Source organism: Camelus bactrianus, chromosome 1 (assembly GCF_048773025.1).
Source record: "Camelus bactrianus isolate YW-2024 breed Bactrian camel chromosome 1, ASM4877302v1, whole genome shotgun sequence".
Classification (NCBI taxonomy): Eukaryota; Metazoa; Chordata; class Mammalia; order Artiodactyla; family Camelidae; genus Camelus; species Camelus bactrianus.
The window spans coordinates 34,579,521-34,604,528 of NC_133539.1; the positions used below are offsets into that span (position 1 = coordinate 34,579,521).

At 33.5% G+C, this 25,008-nt stretch overlaps 1 protein-coding gene and 1 long non-coding RNA gene across 8 annotated transcripts in view; one reads left to right on the plus strand and one right to left on the minus strand.

Annotated features, from left to right (window-relative positions):
• ZNF654 (zinc finger protein 654) overlaps positions 1 to 25,008 on the plus strand; it is an 86,394-nt gene that overhangs the window by 45,940 nt on the left and 15,446 nt on the right. For 3 of the 5 annotated variants that reach the window (XM_045503808.2, XM_010966447.3, XM_045503809.2), the window contains exons 3-6: positions 8,690 to 8,771; positions 20,862 to 20,997; positions 23,735 to 23,937; positions 24,531 to 24,670. In XM_045503808.2, the coding sequence (XP_045359764.1) occupies positions 8,690 to 8,771; positions 20,862 to 20,997; positions 23,735 to 23,937; positions 24,531 to 24,670 (561 nt within the window). Of the gene's footprint in view, positions 1 to 8,689; positions 8,772 to 20,861; positions 21,033 to 23,734; positions 23,938 to 24,530; positions 24,671 to 25,008 lie in introns of those variants that run through there. The other 2 variants (XM_045503812.2, XM_045503810.2) reach the window with 2 other exon arrangements.
• Positions 8,780 to 25,008, minus strand: part of LOC123611699 (uncharacterized) — a 36,453-nt gene continuing 20,224 nt past the window's right edge. Inside the window, exon 4 of one of the 3 annotated variants that reach the window (XR_006718791.2) lies at positions 8,780 to 9,836. This is a non-coding gene — a long non-coding RNA (uncharacterized LOC123611699). Of the gene's footprint in view, positions 9,837 to 13,552; positions 18,954 to 20,990; positions 23,023 to 25,008 lie in introns of those variants that run through there. The other 2 variants (XR_006718794.2, XR_006718795.2) reach the window with 2 other exon arrangements.

Below are 25,008 nucleotides of genomic sequence, written 5' to 3' on the forward strand. Positions count from 1 at the left end.
ACATATAAATTGCCTAAATCTATTAAAAAAGACAGAAATTGGTTGGCTAGAAAAGCATGATCTAAGAGATATATATCCATACCCCATGCTTTTTTTTTTTTGAATAACAGATACACACTTTTTTACACTCTGCATTTTTCACTTAATATTGTATCTTGGAGATCAAGACACAGTGTAAATTTCTTTTTAAAACTTAGTCTTGTGTAGATGTACCATACTTCATTCAACATACTTTCTAATGATAAGTATTTGGATTGCTTCCCTTATTTTCCTGTTACAAATAGTGCTATGATTATGATTTGTTTGCATACATATTTTTGTATGTTTCCCAGTAGATTTTTGGGATAGGCTCCTAGAATCTGTGCCAAAAGGAGACTAGATATGTAATTTTGCTAAGTAGTCTCAAAGTTCCCTCTATACTGCTTGTACCATTTTGCATTCTCACCCACAAAATGAGGCTTTGTTTACCTCCAACCTCACCACAGTTTTGTGTTGTCAAACTTTTGATTTTTTGCTAAGCTAACAAAAGAGAAATGGCATGTCAATGTAGTTTTAATTTATATTTTTCTTACTGTGAGTGAAGTTGAACATCTTTTAGCATATCTTTAAAGACCATTTGTGTTTCATTTTCCATGAGCTACTTGTTTATATCTGAAGCTCATTTTCTATAAGTTAGTTGGACTTTTTCTTCTCAATTTTCATAGCTCTTTATGTATTAGAGATATTAACCCCTTCCTGTGATGTAAGTTACAAATGTGTATTTTTTTCATCTCTGTTTTGCTTTCCTATGGCATTTATATTTTTAGACTTTTTAAAATATAATTAAAATTTATCAGTATTCTTCTATTGCTTCCTACTTTTGAAACCTAGTTAAGAAACATTTCTCTATAACCAGGTTATATGGGATTTTGTCTGATATTTATATTGTTTAATTTTTTTATATTTAGGTTTATGATCCATTTTGAATTTTTTTCTTATGTTTGGAAGTTGGAGTGAATCATTTTTGTCTTTTAATATTGGGCTATCTGATATGAAGTCAACGTTTTCCTACAGACTTGATGCCCCTTTTGTCATATACTCACTTTTCACATGCAGTTGCCCTATTTTTGGATTTTCCATTTGATTTCATTAGGCTATTTGTTCATGTACCAATATAATGCCAGCTCAATTATAAAGTCTTTCCAAAATGTTTTAATATTGACTAGTTCCTTCTCATTGCTCATGCTATTTCATAGTTTTGTAATCAATTGTCTACTTTGTAATCAATTGTCTACTTTCAGAAAAACTTAAAGGTATGTAAATTTATAAATCAGGTAAGGAGAATTTAGTGCTTACCTTACTGAAGTATTTATTTTATATGCTTTTTATCTTTCTCTGGTTCAAGAATACTGGAACACTAAGGCTGAAACTGCTCTTTCCAACTTAAATGCTATTGATGCCATATGTTTTTGCTATATTTTTTTAAAAGCCCAGATGAAATTACTATTGCTTTTGCTTCATGCTGTCAATTTTTTTAGCCGATATGTTTACTAATTTGCATCTTAGACTTTTCTTGCTGATTTCCCATGTCTTTGTAAACAGTCTGTATTTTTCTGTTTTTCACATATTGTTCTTTGTATTTGGTATTTTATAGTTTACCGTGATTAGTTATGTGTAGATTTAGTTTTATTAATCATTATTGAGATTTCCTGGGCTTCCTGGATCTGAGAATTGGTATATTTCATCAGTTATGAAAAATCCTTACCCAGTTTTTGTCTTTGCCTCATTCTCCCATTCTCTCTTTTTCTTTATTTTTTTTTTTTTGTAGAAGTATGATTAGATATGTTAGACTTGTATGTTCCATCATCCATGTCTTTAACTGTTGCTTGTATTTTCCATTTCTTTGTCTCTTTGTATTACATTTTGGTCATTTTTTTTTCCAGAGCTTTCAGTTTATTAATTTTTTCTTCAGCTGTGTTTAATCTTTGATCCACTGACTTTTAATTTCATTGACTTTTCATTTCTAGGAGTTTTTTGACTGCTCTTGATTATTTCATTCTTTATATTTTTAGTACTTTTTTTTAAAATTTCTTAAACTGTGTTATACTCATTTTATATTCTGGGTCTGGTTTAAATATATAAAGCCTTTGTGGACTTTCTGTTTCTCCTTGCTCCTGTTGTATTTCCTTATATCTGTGGTTTTTATTATTATAATTATTATTTACATTGTTAATGTGTATTTTCTTGAAATAAATTCATTTGTAAAAATTGAAGCCTGGTGGGGAGGGTATAGTTCAGTGGTAGAGTGCATGCCTAGCATGCATGAAGTCCTGGGTTCAATCCTCAGTACCTCCATTAAACAAATAAATAAACCTAATCCTCCCCCCACCAAAAAAAAATTGAAGACTGGATTTGAGGTGGGTATTTAGAAAGGATTTACATTTGTTTCTGCCAAGGACCTGGAGCCATTACTAGCCCAGAACCAATCTTAGCTAAATTCTTGGCTTGAGAGTTTTTGGACCATGTTAGTAAGATGAATTCAGGTGACAACATGAGAGGATTTTAACAGGAGATTTATTTTTTTTTTCTCTTTTCCTGTCTAGTTCCAATTGTAGCCAAGCAGTTTTCCTTACAATCTAGAAATATGGTGCAGTGGGTGGGAGGAGCATATTGGTGTAACTGTTTGTAAAAGTTCTAGTCAAGGCAAAAGCCAGCTATTTTATCCAGCATTTTACTTGTTTTGAGGGTGACTCATTCAGGGTACCTAGTCTGTCATACTTTAGAAACAATAATGTACAATTTCTTTATCTTTATCAATATATATTTGAAAAAAAAAACTGTGAACCTTTTCTTTCCTCAGTAAAGACACTGCTGAAGAAAGCATCTTGAAGATAAATGCATTGGAGTGCTTTGAGTATGTTGAAGTAAATGCTCATTGTTAAGGTTAAGTAGCTCTGAGTTGAAATATCTATATGATATCAAAAATTTAGAGTTAATAAGTATAGAAGAAATTTTTAAAAATTGAGTATTTTACATGTGAGCAGTAATATTTTATTCTGTTTTTATTTAATTCATGTAGAATAAGCCTAATTTTCTTTGACTTAAATTGGTAAGTGGTTTTCTTATTTGGATAGTTAAGCAGCATAATTTAGTGGAATTTTCCTATGGGAGATAAATGCAGAAATCCATATTCTTGTATTTTAGGGTGAAAATTACTTACCTGCTATAGAGGCCCAAAAAAGAAAAGTAATTCTGGTCATAATTACCAAAACAATCTATGTGTGTCTATATATTTTAGGAAGTCTGCTACCTTATTACTGTTTGTAATAAATGTGAAAATATGGTCTGAATTCCAAGCAACCCAATGACAGAATATAGTTTGTTTCATAAATAGGGACTCTAATGGGACTCTAGTAAGTCAAATAAAAATGACTGTAAAAGCTATAATTTTTTTTTAAATTCAAAAGGCATACTATCTATAATATATTCATCCCACTATAAATAATTTATGTTTTTATATAAATCATTTTGTTTAAGTAATTCTGTTTTGAATAATTATTTCAATTTAGGTGAATGAACTGTAGGTAACTCACAATTTGGATTCATGTTAATTATAAATTGGTTAATGTACAGACTGTTACATATTAAACATTATACCAAATATATTTTATTATAGAATCATATTAAACATTGTATTAAACATATTCAACATTAAAAAACAGTATAACATTATACATATATAACTTTTTGGAAAGAAACATTTTGATGAATGTAATCAGGTATCTTTAAAATCTTCATAATTTAAGTGAGAAAAATTGGTGTCATATGTTTCAACAAAATTGACATATACACAACTGAAAAGATCAAAACTGAAGATCTCATGTTTCATTTTAGACTGTTGAAGGAAACTTTCATGGCAATGTTAATAAAAACAGTAGTTCCCTATCATTACTAGCAAGCACCTATAGCACTACCAGGGAGTGTTTTAAGTGTTTTATAAGTGGTAGCTACTATTACTGTTCCTGTTTTATAAATAAACTGAGGCACAGGGATATTCAGTGACTTGCCCAGGGTTACACATCAAGGAAGTGGTGGAGCTGAGATTCAAACCCAGTGCGACTCTAGATCATGGGTGAATGAAGGGCCACATAGCAGATATTTTTAGGCTTAACCCTTAAAGTGTCTGTTGCCATCACTCAGTTCTGTCTTTGTAGTGTGAAAGCAGCCATTGTCAATGTGTAAATAGATGGGTTTGGTTGTGTTGCAGTAATGACTTATTTGTTGACAGTGATATTTAAATTTCATGTAATTTTTACCTATTATGAAATATTATTTTTTTTATTTTAACAATCTGAATATTCTTATCTCATGCATTATACTGAAACAGGCCTTCAGCCTTCTTGGGCCAGATGTGGCCCATGGGCAGTAGTTTGCCATCTCTGCTCTAGATTGCTAGGTGTATTTTGGGGTCCTACTTTGTTCCATTTTGGACTCATTTACCCTGCACCTTGTAGAATTTGCTTCCTTGAGGGCTAGACAGTTTGATCTCTAAGCATTTGGTGGATCCTTTATAGTAGGCAATAGGAAATTCAACAGATTTGAAACATGAAGTTTCTATTTCTACATATAATCTAGGGTTTTTTCCCCTAATGATTTCACTACTGCGTAATACTTGTTGATGTCCCTGAATCTTACCCCAAGGCAGAGCTAGCTCCACCATGTTGTTTTATCATTAGACCAAGTTGTTTTATCATTATTTAGTCTTTACTTATTTTACATGTAGTTTTTCTCATTTTAATATCATTATCATGAAGTTGGGCCTTGTTATTGAGGTAGCTGATAGTGGGGCACACACAGATCTCATGAAACATTGGCTTCCCTTTCATGTTCACGTAATGTAGACATATTTCTGCATATTTTGTTTTATTATCTACAAGGTCATATTAATCTGCACGCTCATCTCTGAATTTACTGCCATAACATGTTTTATTTCTACTAAGAAACTTTGTATCTCTCCCTCCTTTAATAGAATTAAATGTCCTACTAGACAATACTGTCTACTCAACATAATGATGCAGTTTCTACTCTGCTCTACCTAGTGCAACTTTAACACCTCCATGTTTCAACATGTTACAATAGATATGCAAAGTACAGTGCTATGATAGTACAGAAGAATCACCTCTATGTTTGTCTGGAGAGAAGGAAGGGAGTTTTTAGGCTAAGTTCCAAGGTGAAATCTTATAAATAGGTCTTTAGGAAGCAACGGATCCAAAGACCTTTAAGTATAGGAGTTTTAGGGAATATAGAGAAGTTTGCTGCAGTTGGAGAGCATGGAATTTGTGGTAAAAGCTGTGTGTAAGAGTAGTTTGGGATCAGACATTTAAAGGTTCGTATGTTATGATAAGGAATTTGAATTTCCTACTCTACAGTGATCTCAAATACCTAAATAGAATAGGAAGGGAATATAAATAATAAATAAGTCAGGTAGGCAGTGTGCTGGAGAAATGAGGGGTGGATGGAGACTGGCAAATTGGAAAAGAGGTCCATGCCTTGACCAAGGGCAGTAGCTGCTCAGCTTACTTTGCCATGGAGAGATGCAAGCCCTGTGTTACAGGGGTTTCTGTTTTTTAAGAGTTCAGAGAAATCTATATTTAATCTGAAATATCACAGTTTTTAAATATTGGAAACTGACTAAATTATCTTAAACTAATATTTTATCCATATAAAATAAATGTGTCAGCTGAAGTTCTTTGCTTTAGATGGTACAATCTAAACAGCAATTGGTAAAGTCTATAAGTAGATCATTCTGTGTTTTAGAAAGATCACAATGGCAGCTGGGTTGAACATGGATTTTAGGAAAGTGTGAAATAGCACAACTAGAGATAGGTTCTATTAGAAGTTAAGAAATAAGATAGATGTGAATTAATGCTTTGTTAGTAGGGATAAAGATTCCAGAGGTACATTGGTGGGGCTATTTTATATGTACTTACTGATGGTAAAATAAATGCATAATGGTTGATAATGAAAAATAATTTTCCTTTTCACCCCTGACCTCTAATTTCTGTTTCTTCTATCTAGAGGCAACTGCTTTTACCAGTTTGTTATTTATCCCTCTAGCCGTCTGGTGGTATGCACTGGTGTACATGCACCCTCTACTTACCAATGATAATGTAATGAATAGATTTCTGCATCTTTGCTTAGTATCTTGGAATTTTTTCCCTTATCTACTCATATAGATGTAATTATATTCTCACTAATATTAATATTTGTATCAAATGTCATTGTATGAGTATATTATAATTAATTTACCCAGTCCCCTGTAGTAGACATTTAGTATGTTTCCATTCTTTTACTATTACAAGCCACCTGTGGATGCATATATATATACACATGTCTTTGAACATGTATTATTTGGAGGATTAAATACTTATAAGTAGAAATGGTAAGTCAAATGGTATGTGTGCACTTAAGAGTTTTGCCTTACTGTATTTACTGTATTGCCTTTAAAAGAGGTAGTACCACATATCATCCCTTCAACAAGATCACAAAGCCTGTTTCTCTATATCAGAGCCATCATGGAATACATCAACATTCTTATTTTTCTAAATATGATAGGAGAGGTGATATGTCATTATAATTTTACTTATTTAACTATAGTAGACAGTCTTCTCATATTTGAAAAAATCCACTTGGTATTTCTTTTCTGTGAAGTAGTCTTATCGCCTCCAAGTTTTCTACCAGTTTGTTAACTTTTTTTTTAAAAAGTTACTTGTATCAGCTTTTTAATTAAGGAAATCAACAAAGATTCTCAGTGTACCATTTTGCTTTTGACTACTTTTATGTGTTTTTTGTTGACATTTAAAAATTTTCAGTAGTCAAAATTATATCAGTTTATGGAGTATGACTACTATGCTATATTTAGAAGGGTCTTTGTAATAATTGGGTAATACTTAGGTCTTTTATATAATTTTTTAAACTGTATTCTCATAGTTATATTTGCATTTAAAATTTTGTTTTTATTAGTGATTTGTTTTGATTAAAGGCAAAGAATGAAGACAGGAAATGACACATGTTGACAAGGATGTGGAGAAAAGGAAACCCTTGTACACTTGTACACTATTGGTAGGAATGTAAATTGGTGCAGACGGTATGGAGGTTCCTCAAAAAATTAAAAGTGGAACTGCCATATGATCCAGCAATTCCACTTGAATGTTTACCCAAAGAAAACGAAAACACTATCTTGAAAAGATTTAGGCATCCTGTGTTTATTGCAGCATTATTTACAACAGCTATGATATAGAAACAATGTTAAGTGTCCATCAGTGGATTGATGGATAAGGAAGATGTGGTGTACAGTGGAATATTATTCAGCCATAAAAAGAATGCAGTATTGCCATTTGTGACAACATGGATTAAACTTAGGGGCATTATACTCAGTGAAATAAGTCAGAAAAAGACAAATAGTGAATGATCTTACCTATATGTGGAATCTTAAAAAAAACAAAAAGCAAAAAGCCCCCCAAAATACCAAGGTCATAGATACAGAGAACAGATTGGTGGTTGCCAGAGGTAGGGGATTGGGGTTAGGCAAAATGGGCAAAGTGAGTCAACAAGTACAAACTTCCAGTTATAAAATAAATCATGAGGATGTAAAGCACAGCATGGCTACTATAGTTAATAATACTGTATTGCATATTTGAAAGTTGCTAAGAGAGTAAATCTTAAAAGTTCTCATCACAAGAAGAAAACTGCAACTATGTTTGGTGATGGATGTTAACTAGATTTGTGGTCATTTCACAATATATAAAAATGTTGAATCATTATGTTGTACATCTGAAGCTAATATATTGTTGTATGTCAATTATGCTTCAGAAAAAGGGGGCCAAAAGTGTTTAAAAAGACAATATCAGGTATTCCTAGTTGAATATTTTCTAGAGCAATAAAATTTAAAGATTTTCAGGGATTTGTCATTGTGCTACTTTAGGATTACTAAGTAACATTAAATAATTTTAATAGTTTTTCATGCTCATGATTAGGAAATAAGTCATATTTCTTCCTGTGTGAACTCATGAATTATTAAAGGCACATAAACTACTAGTAACAGTATTTACCAAATAATTTATTTAAAAAGGAGGAACCACAGAGTTTGAGCGGTTTATCATGAGTGTGATAATCAAGGTAAGCCTAGGGGCTGAGGGACCCCTGTGTCATTTATTAGATACAGAATTGGTGATATTGCTATAATGTAAATGTTGGCTGAGAGTTTCATTGTGATTCTATAACTTTCTTATATTTTTGTGTAAATTTTACCCATCCCTTATATTTCTCTGAAAAAATTAGATTTTGAATTTTTTTCTGGGTCCATTGTACTGGGGTGAAGCTGGACTGTGTACCCATTTTGAATCATTTTGACATGGGTAGCCACATTTTGCCACCTGGTATACCACTGCATTATTTTCCCTACTGTGAACATTGATAGGCATAAGTAATGTAATTGTTCATTCTATAGGTGTAGGACTTCAGTAAATTTTTTTTTAATAATTTTACTGAAAACATAACATGAATCCTAAAAGGTCAGTGTAATTTTTCAAAACCAACTATTTTAAAGCTAAATACCTGATAATGTATAGCTGTTATCGCTTGAGAATCTTTTTAATTGGAGCAAAAATCAGAGAAGCAATGAAAGTTACCATTCATTTATTCTTTCTAGGAGTTTCTTTGAGTTGCTGCTGTTCTTTGGAAGAGATGAGTTTTATGAAGAGCCCTTAAAGGATATTCTTGGATCATTCCAGGTAAAACAGTTAACTATTGATCATTTTGTCTACATTTAAAACCAGCCTTTATTTTTATTCTTCCCTTAAAAATAGTGTATTGATTATAAGTTTTTATATTTACTAAGGTGGCAATGCTTAAGATACTATTATCTTGTAAGAAAAAGAAAGTTCTTAAAATTAACTGTTGGCTGTATTTCTAAACAGATCATAGATAGGATTCTAATCCCACATTTACTAGACTAGAGCTTGCTGCCACCTCCCTTGTAGATTCCCAAGCACGTCCCGGACGTATAATTGCTTTTTATTGCTACAGGCCTTCGTTCCAAAGCCCCATGTAGAACTCAGCTCTAGAAAAAGGACTCTTTTTGCCTAGACTAGAGGCAGGCTGTCTGTTCCATATCACTTTTTCCCTTGGCTGTTTCCTGATTATCTCATCTACTTTCTTAATAACCTTCCCAAGAAAGGAGGCAAGTTTTTTTTGCACGTGCTCTATGAGTGAAGAGTAAATCCAGAAGGGATCTGAAAGATCTAAGACCTCACCTGTAGTTAGAAGAACATTTGATGTTTTTACCATTTAGTTGAGAAGCAATACCTAGAACTGTGGCTCACTATTGTGTCCTTGGCAGTATCTCTTTGCACGTGTCTGGGGTGGAATAAAGGAAGATGTACTTTGAGCTCCCCCTAGGGGCGAAGTTGTTCAGACACCATATCTTGCATTTATTTCTATGGTGCTAACAAGCAAGGCTTATTATGTTAACCCAAGGGTATTGCATTCTACCTTTAGGAAGCAAATCGTTAGAGTAACAGAAAAATTGTGCAGTGCTTTCTCTCACCTAGAATTTTATTTCATGTTTATTGAAAGAGAGCTTTTAGACCGATTTAAAACAGATTTTTATGATTGATCTCTCTGGTACATACATAAAGTAGGAAAACTATAAGCAAACTCAATTGGCTAAGGTATATCTAAAACTTCACATTCAGAATCTGACTCCGGAATCGCTTTTCCACTTCAGTCATCAGTGTCTGTTTCTCTATACCATTTTGTCTTCCGTGGCATCGAAAGTGTTGGTGATGCAGCATTTCCTAAAATAATTTATAAAATAATTAAAAGCCATTGGTACTGGGCTTTTAAAAGCTTAAGCTGACTTTATAATTTCTTTTTAAGTAGTCAGCTTTTGACTCCTGCTTTGGGGGTATTGTTTAATTATCCTACACCTTCTTTATACCATTTGATATCATAACATTGTGAAATTATATCTAATCTGTGAAGGGATGTATCCTTTTTTTTTCTTGTGAACATGGTTTCCATTCAGTTATCAAAATAATTCCTGAAAGGATCTGTGGTTCATAAAAATGTTCATGGTTTTGCACTGTTTTCTATCTCCTCAAATTCTAAAGCTCATCCCTTCTGTTGTTTGTGCTTAATCTCTGCCATTTCTGCTACTTTTTTGCTGCAGTGGCTTCTTCCTATTGTAAATTCTCTTGAGCCTCTAACTCTGCCTCCTTGGAGAGATTTCACCAAATTGTCTTCCATTTTCTCACTGAGCTGCTGCTGCTGGTGCTTCCCAGACCTGTGCCCTATGGGACCCAGGAAGGGCCAGCATATAGTCCATCATATATACCCTTCCAGAACCTCATATTTGCTAAGCTTTGTGAATTCTCCAGGCTTTTGACTGACCTCTGATAATCCAATGACAATCCCAGTCTCACCTTTTGAATTTTAAGAATTTTTTTCTGTTAGTGCAAACTCTTATTTCCCAAGTGGTTCATTTCTGTCCATCTTTCATTTAGATTCATACCATCTTAAGACCATGTTCTTTCTCCTCTACCTGAAGTAGGACAAACACAGTGCTGCTCATAACTTTAAAGTACATGAAGATCACCTGGGGATCTTGTTAAAATCCAGGTTATGATTCAGTAGCTCGGAGGTGGGGCCCGAGAGTCTGCATTTCTGACAAGCTCTGAGGTGATGCTGATGGTGCTGGTCCCTGCACTACACTTTGAATCAGCAAGGGACTAACATTCTTTGCTGGATTTAAGTTAATCGTTCCTTCTATTCCCCTGCTCTCTCCCCTTCCATTTTCCAGCTGTGAGTATCCTAGCTCTACCACTCTGTCATCTTGAGCAAGTTATGTAATTTCTGTGTCAGTTTCCTTTTTTGTAAAATGGGGACAGTACTTGTACTTGCTGTTTAGGGTCATCAGCTTGGCATGGTTCTTAGCAAAATGATCAGGCTTAAGGCCTAAGGCAGGCCTATAGCCTGTCTGGTGAAGTGTATGGACTCTGAAGTCATACTATCTGGATTTCTATTTTTCACAGCGAGACCAAAACCTAGCTCTAAGCTTATTCTGTTCTTCCATGAATTTTGGATGTCCTAAAACTTGAGCTGTTCCAGTCGAAGTTATTAATTCTCCTTATCTACTGACTGTAATTTTTCCTCTGCTTTATTCCAAGAGGAAACTTTACTCTTAGAGCCAGGTGTTCCATCTGCAGATGGTCCGTGACATGTGATGGTTCAGCTTACGGTTTTTCAACATTTTGATGGTGTGAAAGCATACCATTCAGTGGAAACTGTACGTCGAACTTTGAATTTTCATCTTTTCCCAGGCTAGTAACGTGCTGTATGACACTATCTCGTGATACTGGGCAGCGGCAGCTCTCAGTCAGCCATGCCATCACCAGAGGAAACGACTGATACATTTAAAACCATTTTGAACCCAGGCAACCATTCTGTTTCTCACTTTCAGTATAATATTTAATAAGTTACATGAGATATTTAACATTTTATTGTAAAATAGGCTTTGTGGTAGATAATTTTGTCCAGCTGTAGGCTAATGTAAGTGTTCTGAGCATATTTAAGGTAGGCTAGGCTGTGATGATTGGGAGGTTAGATGTATTAAATGCATTTCAACTTAATGATATTTTCAACTTACAATGGTTAACTGGGATTCGACCCCATTGTAAGCTGAGGAAGATATGTGCTGGCTTCTAAAAGCTTTCTTCCTGGCACTTGGCTTTCAATAATTTTTCTTTACCTCAATACAAGAAGATGATACATTTCTTATATGATGTGCCTACTTCATTATTTTTAATCTCCAGAATCCATTAATTTGATTAGATATTTTAGAGTCCCAGTGAAATGACAAAAATAATATAACATTTGGAAAAAATTTCTTATGAATGTTGGAAACTAGAATGAAGACTTTTATCAAGTGCTTACAGATGGAGGGATGGGCCAAACAATAATTGATCAACTGAATGTGATTAAATAGGGAAATGAGAGAGAGAGAAAGAGAGACCTGCCATTGCTATCCAGAAGTACTCCCCGCCCTCCACCAGCTTATAACAACAGGGGCTGGAGGAAATAGCAGATAGTGGGGCACCTGGTGTGGCCAATCTCACCCTTGTTGGTGCTTCTTGAAAATGCACTATGTGTGCAGCAGAAGTGACAGAACAGGAATGGTGATGTGACTGTTACACTTACATTAAAAATGGGATGTATGGCTCTGCATGAGAGCATTCCTTCCATTCAGGGAATGATGATGTGATCCAAACTAACTGCAGCCTGCCCTGATACCCAGAGGTAAGAAAGTTTTGTATAAAGAGCTGTGATTATCTCCTACGAGGTTGCTTCCTCATAACTTACTACCTCATAGGCCATTAATGTGACAAATTAAACTGACAAAATTTTACCTTCTCTGTTTGGGCTTGAAGGATTTGACAGATACCTATTTACCCATTAGTAAAACAGTTCTCTGTTCTGAATACTCTAGGTAAAGATGAATAAAGAGAATAATACTAGTTACCACCAGTTACATGGTAAGATAAGGCAGTTTTTAAGAAACAAAGGATCAGTTATGTCTTGCTATGGTTGAGTCTTGGGTATCTTCTGTGAAACTGGAAGTGTAATTGTAAAGAAGGGACAACCTCGAAGAATATATGGAAGTAAAATATTATATGGAAATGAAACTATTAAAAGTGTAGTGAAGGTGATTAACAGCAGGTTAGCGCCAGGAAAAACCAAGTCAGTGAAGGAAACAATTTCTAAAAATTAATTTTCAATTCATAGTTACATGCAGCCATATCTCATTATGGTCTTCAATTGTCAGGATAAAGAAGAGTTCCGATAGATGTCAGAATCATGTAGAACAAACAGTATTCCCATAAAGGAAAAAATAAAATCAGGCCTGCAGTGAACTTCTCCACTGTACAAACACCATAATAAATTATGTCTGGAGTTTTTCAAGGGAAAAAATATTATTTAATAATACAGCTGCCAAGCCCTATAGTTTATGAGAGAGGGCAACAGAAATAAATAGTCTAAATATTTGGAAAGCAAACCAGCTACGTAACTTTTATCAGGAAAACAAATAAAGAAGTATGCCAGCGGATGTAGAAATGATCAAAACAAAGAATTTACTAATAGAGTTGTTACAGAATAAAAGAAATAGGACTGACCTATAGAAACAAGTAAAAATTAGTACACTATTGTTAATATGGTAATTATGAAAATTTTGGTAATATAAGAAATGATTCTGGAGAAAGAAAATACAAGTTTTAAATAAAAGCACAAATAGTCAGGAACTAAATTCTCAGATTATGGTATTGATTGGATCGAGATAAAGAAGATAGGGAGGAATCAAGTACATTTGAGGGTACCAAAGCTGAAGTACCCACCTAGAGCAATGCCATTCACTAAGTGGGTGTTGATTACAGAGGTAAGGGAAGAATATAGAAAGAAGATAAATTCTACTCTAGACATAGAGTTTTAAATATCTTTGGAATATTTAGATACTGATGCCCGATGATGTTTAGATTCATGGGTCTATATTTTTATCTTCCTCGTTTGTTTTGTTTTTAAACAAGAACATATATTACTTTTATAAAGAAGAGCAAAACATAATTAAAAGTAAAAGAAGCAGCCACAAGAGAGTTTAGTTATGCCCACCCTGTTTCACTGGGGCAAATGTTGATCTCCCCTAATAAGTTAGAGTTTATATTCATTGTCATCATAAAACTAGCACATTTCCCATATTTTATTCTTTTAGCTAATATAAATAAATTTAGAACTATTAACATTCCACTAAAACCTTCTTAAAAATGGATCATATGCCCTCTCTAGACTACTTGTTATTTGGCAAAGTCCTAATCTTGGTAATCAAATCCACTTGATCAAAACCACCTTTGTAGTGCTGGTTAAAAGGCTTTTATAGAGTACAACCCTATCAGCTTAAGAGCAAGACATTTTGTGAGCAGTAGTCATAGGCATTTCTACCTGATGTCTAGCTGTGTCTTTTTTTTTTAAATCCCATTTAGAGATGTATCATCCTTGATAACTATAAAAAATAAGAAACAGTGAGGCAGAATGTCTAAAATGGTTTACCTCATGGTCCATTGGTTACCACTGTGTACAGTAAGATGAGGGAGACATGAATAAATGTATTCATAGGATGAAGCCATCAGTGTTTACTTGTGGATTCTACTTTGACATTGTGTAGAAAAAAGAGAAACTGAAATATGCTTAATTGTGTGAAAAGTGTAAAGGAAAAGATTTTACTATCTATGAAAGAAACATTTGACAAGTGTGCCACATATTTAGCCCTGGGAGTAAAAGGAATTCATGTTAAAATTAAGTTTCAGATTTTGAAATCATTTTGTAAAGGTCATATTCCTTAGATAAATCTGGTGTTGAAATGGATAAAGCTTTGATATATTTCCACTGGCATTTATCTTTTTGAAATTGTTAGTCCAGATTAATAACTCTTGTATATCACTACCTCAGAAATATTTTTACTTTCTCTGTATACTTTTTTAAATAATCTGTTTGAGTAAGAAACACTTTACTTCAGTTCATTTGTTGAAGTTCTATAATCACTTTGAAGAGATAAAAGACCCAGAGTTATTTCAAGCATAAGATATATAATAAATAAACTTGAGATAGTTAAGCTCAAGGGACCAAGAGCAAACTTCCAAAAGATAAGGATGTCAACTCAATAAATTGCATCTCTCAGGAAAAGCTAGTATACCCAGACACATGGAGGGGCAGTCATCTCAAAGAGTTGTACATTGATAGTTACTCACACCATAGTACCTAACCATAAGTGAAGATCTTCTATTCTGAGCAATCTTGTGTTGTCAGGAGCAGACATATGTTAAACGCCTTTAAAATCAATGACAGGATTTACTTTGCAGCTAGTTCTGAAAGCACATCAGGATCACTGAGGCATTCATTATTCACTGAAAGGTGATTCTGTAGAGTGTCCTAATACATAATAATTAGAGGTATCAGCATATTAGTGCTTGAAGTAGTTTATATTTCTCCAGGTAAAATATTAGCACATTGAAAATTTTGTTATATAGAACTGTAGGGAGCATTAAGTCCAACCTAATTTTTTAATAAATGATGAAACAAAGGACCAGAGAGACTCAGTCAGTCATCTATTCAGCAGTAGTTACTGGAAGTCACATCACTTGCTCCGTTTGCAGCATAGCCCATAGTGTGACCTGTTCTCTCGCTGCTGAATCAGATTTTGTATTTATTTCTCTGCATAGGAACCCGTGTTCAAATACATCTTTCATACACCTTAATTCTGCTTCAAAGTCTGTCTTACAGGTTAGAACTATAACAAAAGTGCTTCTCTGTTGGCTATATTATTTCATTACTAATTTTAAAATACTGATGGTAGGGTGTGCTTTCACTAGCATGGCAGCCACCAATTCATTTTGAAATCTGATTGTGCTCTCAGTTGATGATTTCACTGTTTTTATGATTGGCTTCCCCTTCAGAAAAAAACTGCTAACTTAAGTAACATTTACATTGTTACCTAAAATTTTCTTAAATATATGAAAATGTAATCAGGCTTTTTAAACAGGGAATAATTACTCATATTTAAGTGTTCATTTTTTCAAAAGCCCTGAAAGAGGTATCTTAAATAGTTCACTAAGTACATGATTCTAGTTATTTTTTAAAAATCATATACATGTAATTTATAGGCATTAATATATTTTTATAATTTTGAAAATGGGAATCACCTTAAAAATTGTTTAATCAATAATCCCTTATTTTATAGATCAAAAAATTAAGCTTCAGTGGAGTTGAGGTTTATAGAAGCAGAACAAGGGCCTAAATCTTTACTCTCAACCCAGCGTTCTTTCCAGCATTCCTTCATCTGTTATATGAAATGATACAACCATGTGTTTGCAGTAGTGTATATGTCAAAAGAACAGGTTAAAAGAAGTGTTTTTATTTATACTACTATCTTAAATGCTGTATGACCTTAACATTTTAAAACCTTTTCAAGACTGCCTTATTGCAGGGGGTGGGGGGAGAACTTTAGTGTGCTTATCTGAGTGATAGATGAAGGCCTAGACTGAGTGTTAAGTTGTAGAAATGGCAAGGAAGCAGCAGATCAGATGTTAAAGAAAACTGACATAACATTAGGATCAGTAGAAGAAGATGAGTTTTATATTTGATTCCAAACATAAATATAAAAACAAACAATACCTAAAACTAGGAATCCCCATGCCCATGATATCATACCCATCCAGATTTTTTTTTAAGTTTGAGCGCATATCCACAATATAGGTATATTTGTTATTTATGTACATGTACTAATACTATATATAATATAAAACATAAAAATATATTTTAAAAGGGTGAAAGTAAAGTATTTTAACACTATAAGACTTTAATGACACTAATATGACAATGTGCTTTATTTTTGAAAAGTTTTAACAGTTAGTCATACAGTAAGTCTGATTTTTAAGTTGTTTACTTTGATACTTGGTTTTGTCATAGGTGAAAAAGATACCTTTGGTAGATCCAAATAGAAAATTTTTATTTTCTTAATTTTGATACTCAGTTTTAAATGCCTTCCACCAAATTTACAGTTCTGTTGCAGTTTGACCACTAAATTCCTATGGTTTCTGAAATCAATCATTGTTTTCTTGAATACTAAACATTTTTTACTAAATAAATTGAAAACTCATTAAAATGTTCCAGATGGATTTTTTTTTAAGCAGAAAATTCTAGTTTAAGTTTTTCTATAGCATATACAAGCACTGTAGGTGACATCAATTTTTGGCAACAACAATCATGTAAAGATGCAAATATGTCCAAACATCCACTTTAAACGATTTTCTCCTTAAGAACTTTCTTTTGAAAAGCAGTGACTTTTTCATTGTTACGATACTCTCTTTATATGGGCAAACTCAGAATGTTTAACTTTTCAAAAACATCAGGTAAATACTCCTTAGGAACTTAACCACAGAAAGGAAGAGCAAATTTTGGAGAACTGTCTTTTTGTAAAAAACTGCATAACATCTTCAAATTTTACCACTTTTGAAGTGCTTTGCTGTAAGATAATGAAAGTTTAATAATAAAAGATATCAGGATCATTCTCATTTCAAAGTATCGTGAAGATTTTATTGTATTTTAAAGGCTTTGTTTTTATAAAATTAACTAAATCAAATGCCTTTTATAATTTTGCTTTGATTTGCTGCAATAGCTTATGAATTTGACATGTGGTATTTTATAATTTTATTCTGGAATCTACATTTCATTCAAAATAAGACAGATATTGAATAGTGCTTCTACTTACACAGATTTCTGTAGAGCTCTATTTTGATTTAAAAAGTTATTTATTATTGAGAATATGTCTTCTCTGGTATACTTTTCCTTTTCTGACTCTGATTGAAAAAGCTTTTAACTACGTAGGAAGTAAGATGTCAACGCTTAATAATGCAAGGCCTTTTCTTCTATGTGATAAGTACCGGAAGAATGGAGTGGTACAGATTTTCAGTACTGAAGGAGAAAGAATTATGGGTTGAGGTACCTAGTGAAGGCTTCTCTGTGGAAAGATAGTTAGGAAAGGATTTAGTTAGGTTTATAGGAAGTTGGAGGAGAAAGACTTATAGAAGACAAGGCATAGGCAAGAAAGTACAAAGTAAGTTTGGAAGACATGGAAGAGACCAGGCTAGAGGAAAGGAATCATGATGTGCGGTAATAGATGAGTGAGTAGGTAGGTAAGTCCATACAGATGAAGTTGAGGCATTAAGAACTTTTTATCCTATGATGAGCGAAAGAATTCAGATCAAGTGTGTACAATGGTCAGAACACTGACCTGCAGCTTCACAGACATGTTGTAGTGGCCAACTCTAGAGTGGCAGCATGTTCGGGGAAGAAAAATCTTCTGGTACTAAATGGATTCTGAAGGAAGAGTTGGGGAGTTATGCTTTCTCTCTACCTTTGGCAAAGACACAAGATTGAATGGAAGTTTCTTAGGGAATTATATTTAGCTCAGTGCAGTGGGTAAATAAAGGGTTAGGTTAATATACAGGTCCACGATTTTAATTAAACATTCTAAAAAATACAGTATGAATTATATTCTAGAAAAGATAAATTGTAAATTCTGTAGTGCTTTGAGTGCTTCCTTTTCCACTTTGGAGGTTATTAAATTAAGTATTATCCAAAAAAGCCACCATACTGTTTAAGGAGGAAGGAGCCAAAAGATACTTACAAACTTATTTGTTTTCTTTTATCCTGTGTCTTTTTAAGTAGACCAAAATGAAATCTTTATTTCATCTCTATTTCCCCATAGAAGTGGTCTCCAAAATATGATGTACTTGACTCAAGTATGCATACAAAAAACAAAACTTTAATTTATAATTTTTATCCTAGAAAAATGAATTTAAGCTAATTTACTAATTTTTAATAGAAGGATTAATAAGAGTAAAAGTATAAAATTTATAGTATAAACATTTATGAAAATGCACCCAAAATGTAGGAGGCAAAAAAGTATGCCTGAGTTGACCTTGGGTTGGAGATTGTTAAATATACAGAGTATCAGGGTTTTTCTCTAAAAATTTTGATTCAGTAGATTTGGATTGGGGCCGGGGAATCTGTCTTTTAACAAGACCTCCAAATGTTTCTTATTTTCAGCCAAGTTAAAGAAATTAGCAATAGATCACATCTTGATTCAGGCCCAAGTCCCGTTCTGGGTCCCGCAGCGCTCATGGCTGTATGACTGGTGCCTCATCTTCTTTAACGCAGCTGGAAGATAGGTTGTCCCAGGGCTCAGCGGAGTTAAAGCCTCATCAGTGATTCAGGGGGTGGCATCCAGCTCACCTTATTTCTTGTGCTTTGATTGGACCGTAAGCCAGCTTATAGGAGTTTAATTTTATGGGCAGCAGTATGTGTATCTAGAGTAATTGAGGAATTTGTTTACCTTGAGGTTTAAAATGGATGATTGTTTTTAACCATGAAGCTGTTGCCACAGATCATTACTATGTTCCATGTGTTAAAAAATCATGGCTTATCAATAACTTTATCTTATTTTTATGAATGCTGTAACATACTGACACATGAAAATGTAGGAGTTAATTGTATGCTAAGGCAATTGGATGTCCTAAAATAAAATATTTACTCAGAATCTTAAAAAATACTAGAAAAAATAAGCTAACATTTATTAGGTGCTTATTATGCCAGGCACTGTCCCAAGCACTTTTCAGTATTGTGTATTATTTAATCCTTACAACAATCCTATGAAGTAGGTGTTTTTAGTATCCATTTTGCAGGAGTTAACTGAAGGAGCAGAGAGGTTAAGTAACTTGCCCATTGTTTATAGGGTTTTTGTTTGCTTGGTTGGTTATTTTAATTTGGGAATGTGCTAAAATAACTTTTAGAAGATACTTACTTTCATGTTTTCATTTAATGATCCTTTGACTTCTTTGAATAATTCTTTATCTTGAAACTTGATTTCTTCTACTGCCCTGTTCTCTTATAAAACAAAACCTTTGTGTATTTTAACAATGAATGAAAGTGGCATATAGATATCACTTTGGAACATTCAAATGATAGAAGAACATGACAGTTTAATAAAAGCAAGTGTTTATTGCTACTTTGAATATGTAGCCTAATGATTCATCTGCTAAGTGAAATTTGTAAATATATATTGTTTTATCTTGAAGCTTCGCTTTATAACTGTTACTAAGCTTTTCACGTCTTTGGGATTTTTTGAGCACAGAAAAATTCTTGACAGTTGTTTGTGTTTTAATTGATGTGCAGTTTATTCCAGTTTTTAACAATGCTAATTTCAATATCCAGATTTTTCTTAAGGCCTTAAATAAGCTCAGTTTATGCATTAAAAAAAAATCTGTCCATACCTTCACTAGGCCTTCAGTTAATCTTTTTAAATTATCAAATTAAATTCCCTGAAACATTTTAAAAAACACCTAACAAAGTATATAATGAATCAAAAAAGCATAATCATATGATTAAATCTTGTAAATCTAATTCTAAAATATATAAACCAAGTTCTCCTAAATATTAAACATTGTTTACAGACTGCATGTTACATAATTCATATTTTAATCACAAGTCTTAAGATAACACATTCTCTAAAAACATTTCAAATATCTTTTAAAAAATACCCCCAAATGCAAAGACAAATTATCAGTTAATGCCCAATTTATCAGTAATATTTTTACCTTAAACCTAATGCAGAGTCTTCATATTATAGGCTGGATGCATTCCTTCAACCTGTCATTTCTCATCCCAAGACTATAAATCTACTTACATAACAAGTGGAATAGAATTTCCATCTTCCAGCCTTCTGCCATATCTGAGATTCTACATTTGGGATTAGGGGAGGGGATTTGTACTACCTGTCAGCCAGAGTCTGCATTGGGCAGGAACCTCTCTATCCCCTTCTTAGAATTGTCAGGCTCTTGCCTGCCACTGTTGATGGAAACGTCACGAGCCCTCACATAAATTTAACTGAATATACACGTCTTATATTTTTGCAACCTGGTTCTTTTCCTTCTAGAAATGATGCATCCCTTACACTTTTCCCTTAGGTTACACTTCATCCCTATTATAATGGGATTTTCTAAGTCCAGTTATGTACAAACTGTGTAACCTTTGGCATTTAAGCCTATTTGTATATGAATGGGGTTTTGATACCCTACTTAGGTTAATACAGCAACCCTTTCTCTTTTATAATTTAACAGCTGCCTCATTGACCATCAGTCATTTTATTGACAATGATGATCAAGTTTAGTCTTTAACCCCTTTAAATTCACAAAGCCAAAATGATTTTTCTCTCCTAGGAATGCCAGAATCACCTCCGCAGATATGGAAATGTGAATCTGGAACTGGTGACTCGAATCATTAGAGATGGTGGCCCATGGGAAGATCCAGTGTTGCAAGCTGTTCTAAAAGCCCAGCCAGCATCTCAGGAGATAGGTACTTCAGGAGACTCAAAATCCAAACCAACATTTGTGAGAAGCAAACACAATTTCATATTCTAACTAGAGCAGTAGTAGTGATTCTTCTTTATTTTATAATATTGAAGAAGAGGAATGTATTTTCACATGAAGTGTGTTTAATTTGTTATACTAACCTGGCCCAAGAGTGACTTTTGACACAAGACTAGGTACAGTTATTTTTAGTAATTTCCCATTTATTCTAATGGGAATTCAGAGTGTTAATACATTTACTATCCAGATACTACTTATTTATAGAGTTTGTTTTTGTCACTTCGGCTATATTTTTAAAATATCTGTTTAAGAAAGAACACTTTAAAAAAAAAAACAAAAACCCTGCTTAAGTACATGGAATCTCCCTTCTACAGGAAGCTGTGTGAAGGATGGAACTCCTTCACTTTTTGGTTTAATATACGTCACTGTATATCCTGCATCTGGCCTGGTGCCTGGTACAGAGTAGGTGCTCAGTATAAGTGTTTGTTGAATGAACAACCACATGATGAATGCAAAGTGAATGAATGACTAGTTAGATGAATAACTAAATTTCAATTCCAAATACTCAAGAGCAGTATTTCCCAAACTTCATTCATTAATAGAAGTTAAATTTTGTCTCATACCCTTACCACCTGTGTACATTTTTTTGACATCACTTCCTCTCCAACATAGACTCACAGTGGTTCCTGTGAGCCAGAATTTCCTTCTGAGGCAGGAATCTCGGTTGACTACTTCTAGCTAATTATTTTAAAGAAACATTTGCCATATTATTCCCGAGCTTCAGAACATTTGGGGTCACCAAAACTTAGAATGTAAGTTCAGCAGCAGTGAATAAGCACAAAAGTGTGGACACACTTGAGAGCATGGAGAGGGTCTATGGCATGCAATTGTAACGTGGCCAGAGCGAAAAGACAAGACCTCTCGGCTCTGGATCCATTCAGAAATTGGTCTGGTGAGAAAGACATCTTGCCCCACTGATTATCCTAAATAGTTTAGAATCTTTCCATTTGTGCCAGGTAAAGGGATGGGGATGGGTTTTGAGTAGAACTGAGTGGAGAAGGAGCTGTGATTCTAGGGCTTAAGAGCCAGCTGACCCCAGATACAAGTACAGAAGACTAGAACAGAGATGTGAGAGAAGATGAAAAAAAAAAAGTTAAGACCAGGAGAAGTAGTGCAAAGTGGTGAGATGAGATAGGAGGTAGGACAAGACTAGAAGGAAAGGGCTAAGGTACAGGTGGCAGCGCTATAGTGGTATATACACAAAGGATGCAACGGAGACTAGCACTTGATGTCACGGTCTCAGAAAGCAGTAAGAAAACGCAAGATGGAGGTAGTTGATTGGAGGAGAAAGAGTTGAATTATTGAGGAAAAGTATGGACCACCAAATTATAGGGAAGATGAGGGTGACAGCCTGCAGGAATCTCTGAGGAAACTGGGGAATGTGGCCAGAGGGGAAAGGAGCTAGGCAAAGACAGATTTATAGGGAGTAAGAACAGAGGAGAAGTTTGGGCTTTTAGAGTAGTAGCTCTTAGGCTTCTCTGAGTCAGAGCTACAACAAACCTGTTGTTGGTTAATGAGGGCTGATGGCCTCAATATATACAGTTTACACTATATCTAGTCCTTTCATACATATTCCTCTTGTACTGACAGTAGCTGGCATACCTCACTCTGGGAAAAGCTGCTCTAGAACCTCATTAATATGGATGACTCTCCTCTAGTTGGTGATCATTAGGGTAAAGATCAGTTTGAAGTTTATCTTTGCATTAATTATACAAATCAGTGTCTGCTTATCACATACTGTAAACAGAACTGCAAGGCAAATGTTGAAGCCCAAATAAAACATTATTCATAGGCATTTCAGAAGCTGCTGATTAAACATATATAACTAATTAAAACATTTTTGGATTTGAAATCATAAAGTATGGGTTCCCGTTCCTGCTCTGCCACTTACTTAATTAATTCTTTGTCCTTGGGCAAGTCATTTGACCTCTCTGAGACTCAGTTTTGTGATCTGTAAAACAAGTATTTAAACCTGTCATGAGGTTGTTGTTAGGTCTAAATGAAGTTATGTAGATAAAGGCGTTTATACATTTTAAAATTGTGTAAAAGCAGGTATTAATTAGTAATTATCCTTGGTGATACATGAGTGTATATTAATAAGCAGTCCTACTTGACACTACTTCTAGCTTAATTTTTTGTTGGAAGGTAATAAAATATATTTCTTTTATGAGTGAATTTTTTCATTAATTGAGATTACATTTCTCTATAAGTAATCTGAATTAATGTGGTTTTAATGACAAATTAGGATTTAGCCTTTTAATCTTATAGTAATGAAAATATTGGGCAGTAAGAAGATAAAATACATAATCTTAGACTAGAAAGAAATTCCAGACCCCATGTCAGTTGAAACATATTTTAATGTATTAGTGAACAGAAAAAAGAATATTTCATGCTTTTTTTTTTTTTTTTTTTTTTTTTTTTTTGCTTTTTAGACTCAGAGTCAGCAGATATTTCTTGAGCATAATTTTGGTGTTGCTCTTACTTCCATTTTTCTAATCATTTAACTGAGTAATCTTTTTACAAATAAACTCCTACTAAGGAAAATGCTGTTTAATTAAATGACTAATTTTAATTAGATACTATGTTAGTGCTAAAGTTTCAAAGAACAAAGTTTTAGACAACCTTTTCTTGAGAGTAATAAGTCTGTTTTCTTTTTAATATAGTGAACAAATATTTAAGTTCTGAAAATCCACTATTCTTTGAACTACGTGCCAGATACCTAATTGCTTGTGAACGCATACCTGAAGCAATGGCTCTTATTAAATGTTGTATAAATCATCCAGAAATCAGTAAAGACTTGTACTTCCATCAAGCACTCTTCACATGTCTGTTTATGTCACCTGTAGAAGATCAGCTATTTCGGGAGGTATTGTTTGAGATTACTTTTGTCTATTACCATTTGGATCTTACCAAGAAAAAAAAAAAATGTAGCCCATTCTTGTTAAATTCCTTTTTATAGTAATACCAAAGGTTTTAAGATTACATTATCTAGATGTGTCCCATTTGGCACCATTCTTTAAGCTCATATTGAGTCTGATATTAACAAATGGTTTTGAAATTAAATCTTTTAATAAGCATTATTCATGTTGAACAAGCTTCTGGTGTGACAGAGAAGAAGTTAAATAAAAACTAAGAAGCATTTTGGTTTTGCTTCTTAAGTAGTAAGAAATTAAATGCTTATGTTATTTTGTGTTTTTTTTTAAATGAAAGAATCTTTTCCTAATATGGACCCTATGTACCTACAAGTTGTGGACATTAATGAGATTAAAAGTAGTCACTGTAAACTGTAGGTGCTATATATAGTGAAACTATGAAATCAGGAAAAAATTTCTGTACAATTCATCATTGTCTTTGTAGAGATGTAGAAATCTAATTCCTTCTGAATGTTTAGACATTTTTTGCAACTATCTTTCTAGATATTTTAAATGATATGAACTGATTTTTCTTTTCCTCTTATAGCATTTACTGAAAACTGATTGTAAGAGTGGAATTGATATCATCTGTAACACTGAAAAAGAAGGCAAGACTATGTTAGCCTTGCAACTCTGTGAATCCTTTCTTATTCCACAGCTCCAGAATGGGGATATGTACTGTATCTGGTAAGTGTTCCTAATATAGAAATTGAAATGGTGAGATGGGGAACAGAAGGAGAATTGGTTAGCAGAGTTTGTACTTTATATTTTTTAAAAGTTATGTGAGAATGTTTAGTCACTTTTTTTTCTCCTTTATTGTGCAAGAAATAGTAGTATGTTGTAAGACCTAAGGATTGAAAAAGACAATGATCATGTACCAATAATCAGTGGTGTTAATGTTTAAGGAATGTGTTAAAATGAAGCAGCGATGTTTTAAATTAAATTTAGTGTTACTTAAAAATTTTTTTTAAAAGTTATTTTTCTGAGCAGTTTTTGGTTTACAACAAAATCAACAGGTGGTATAG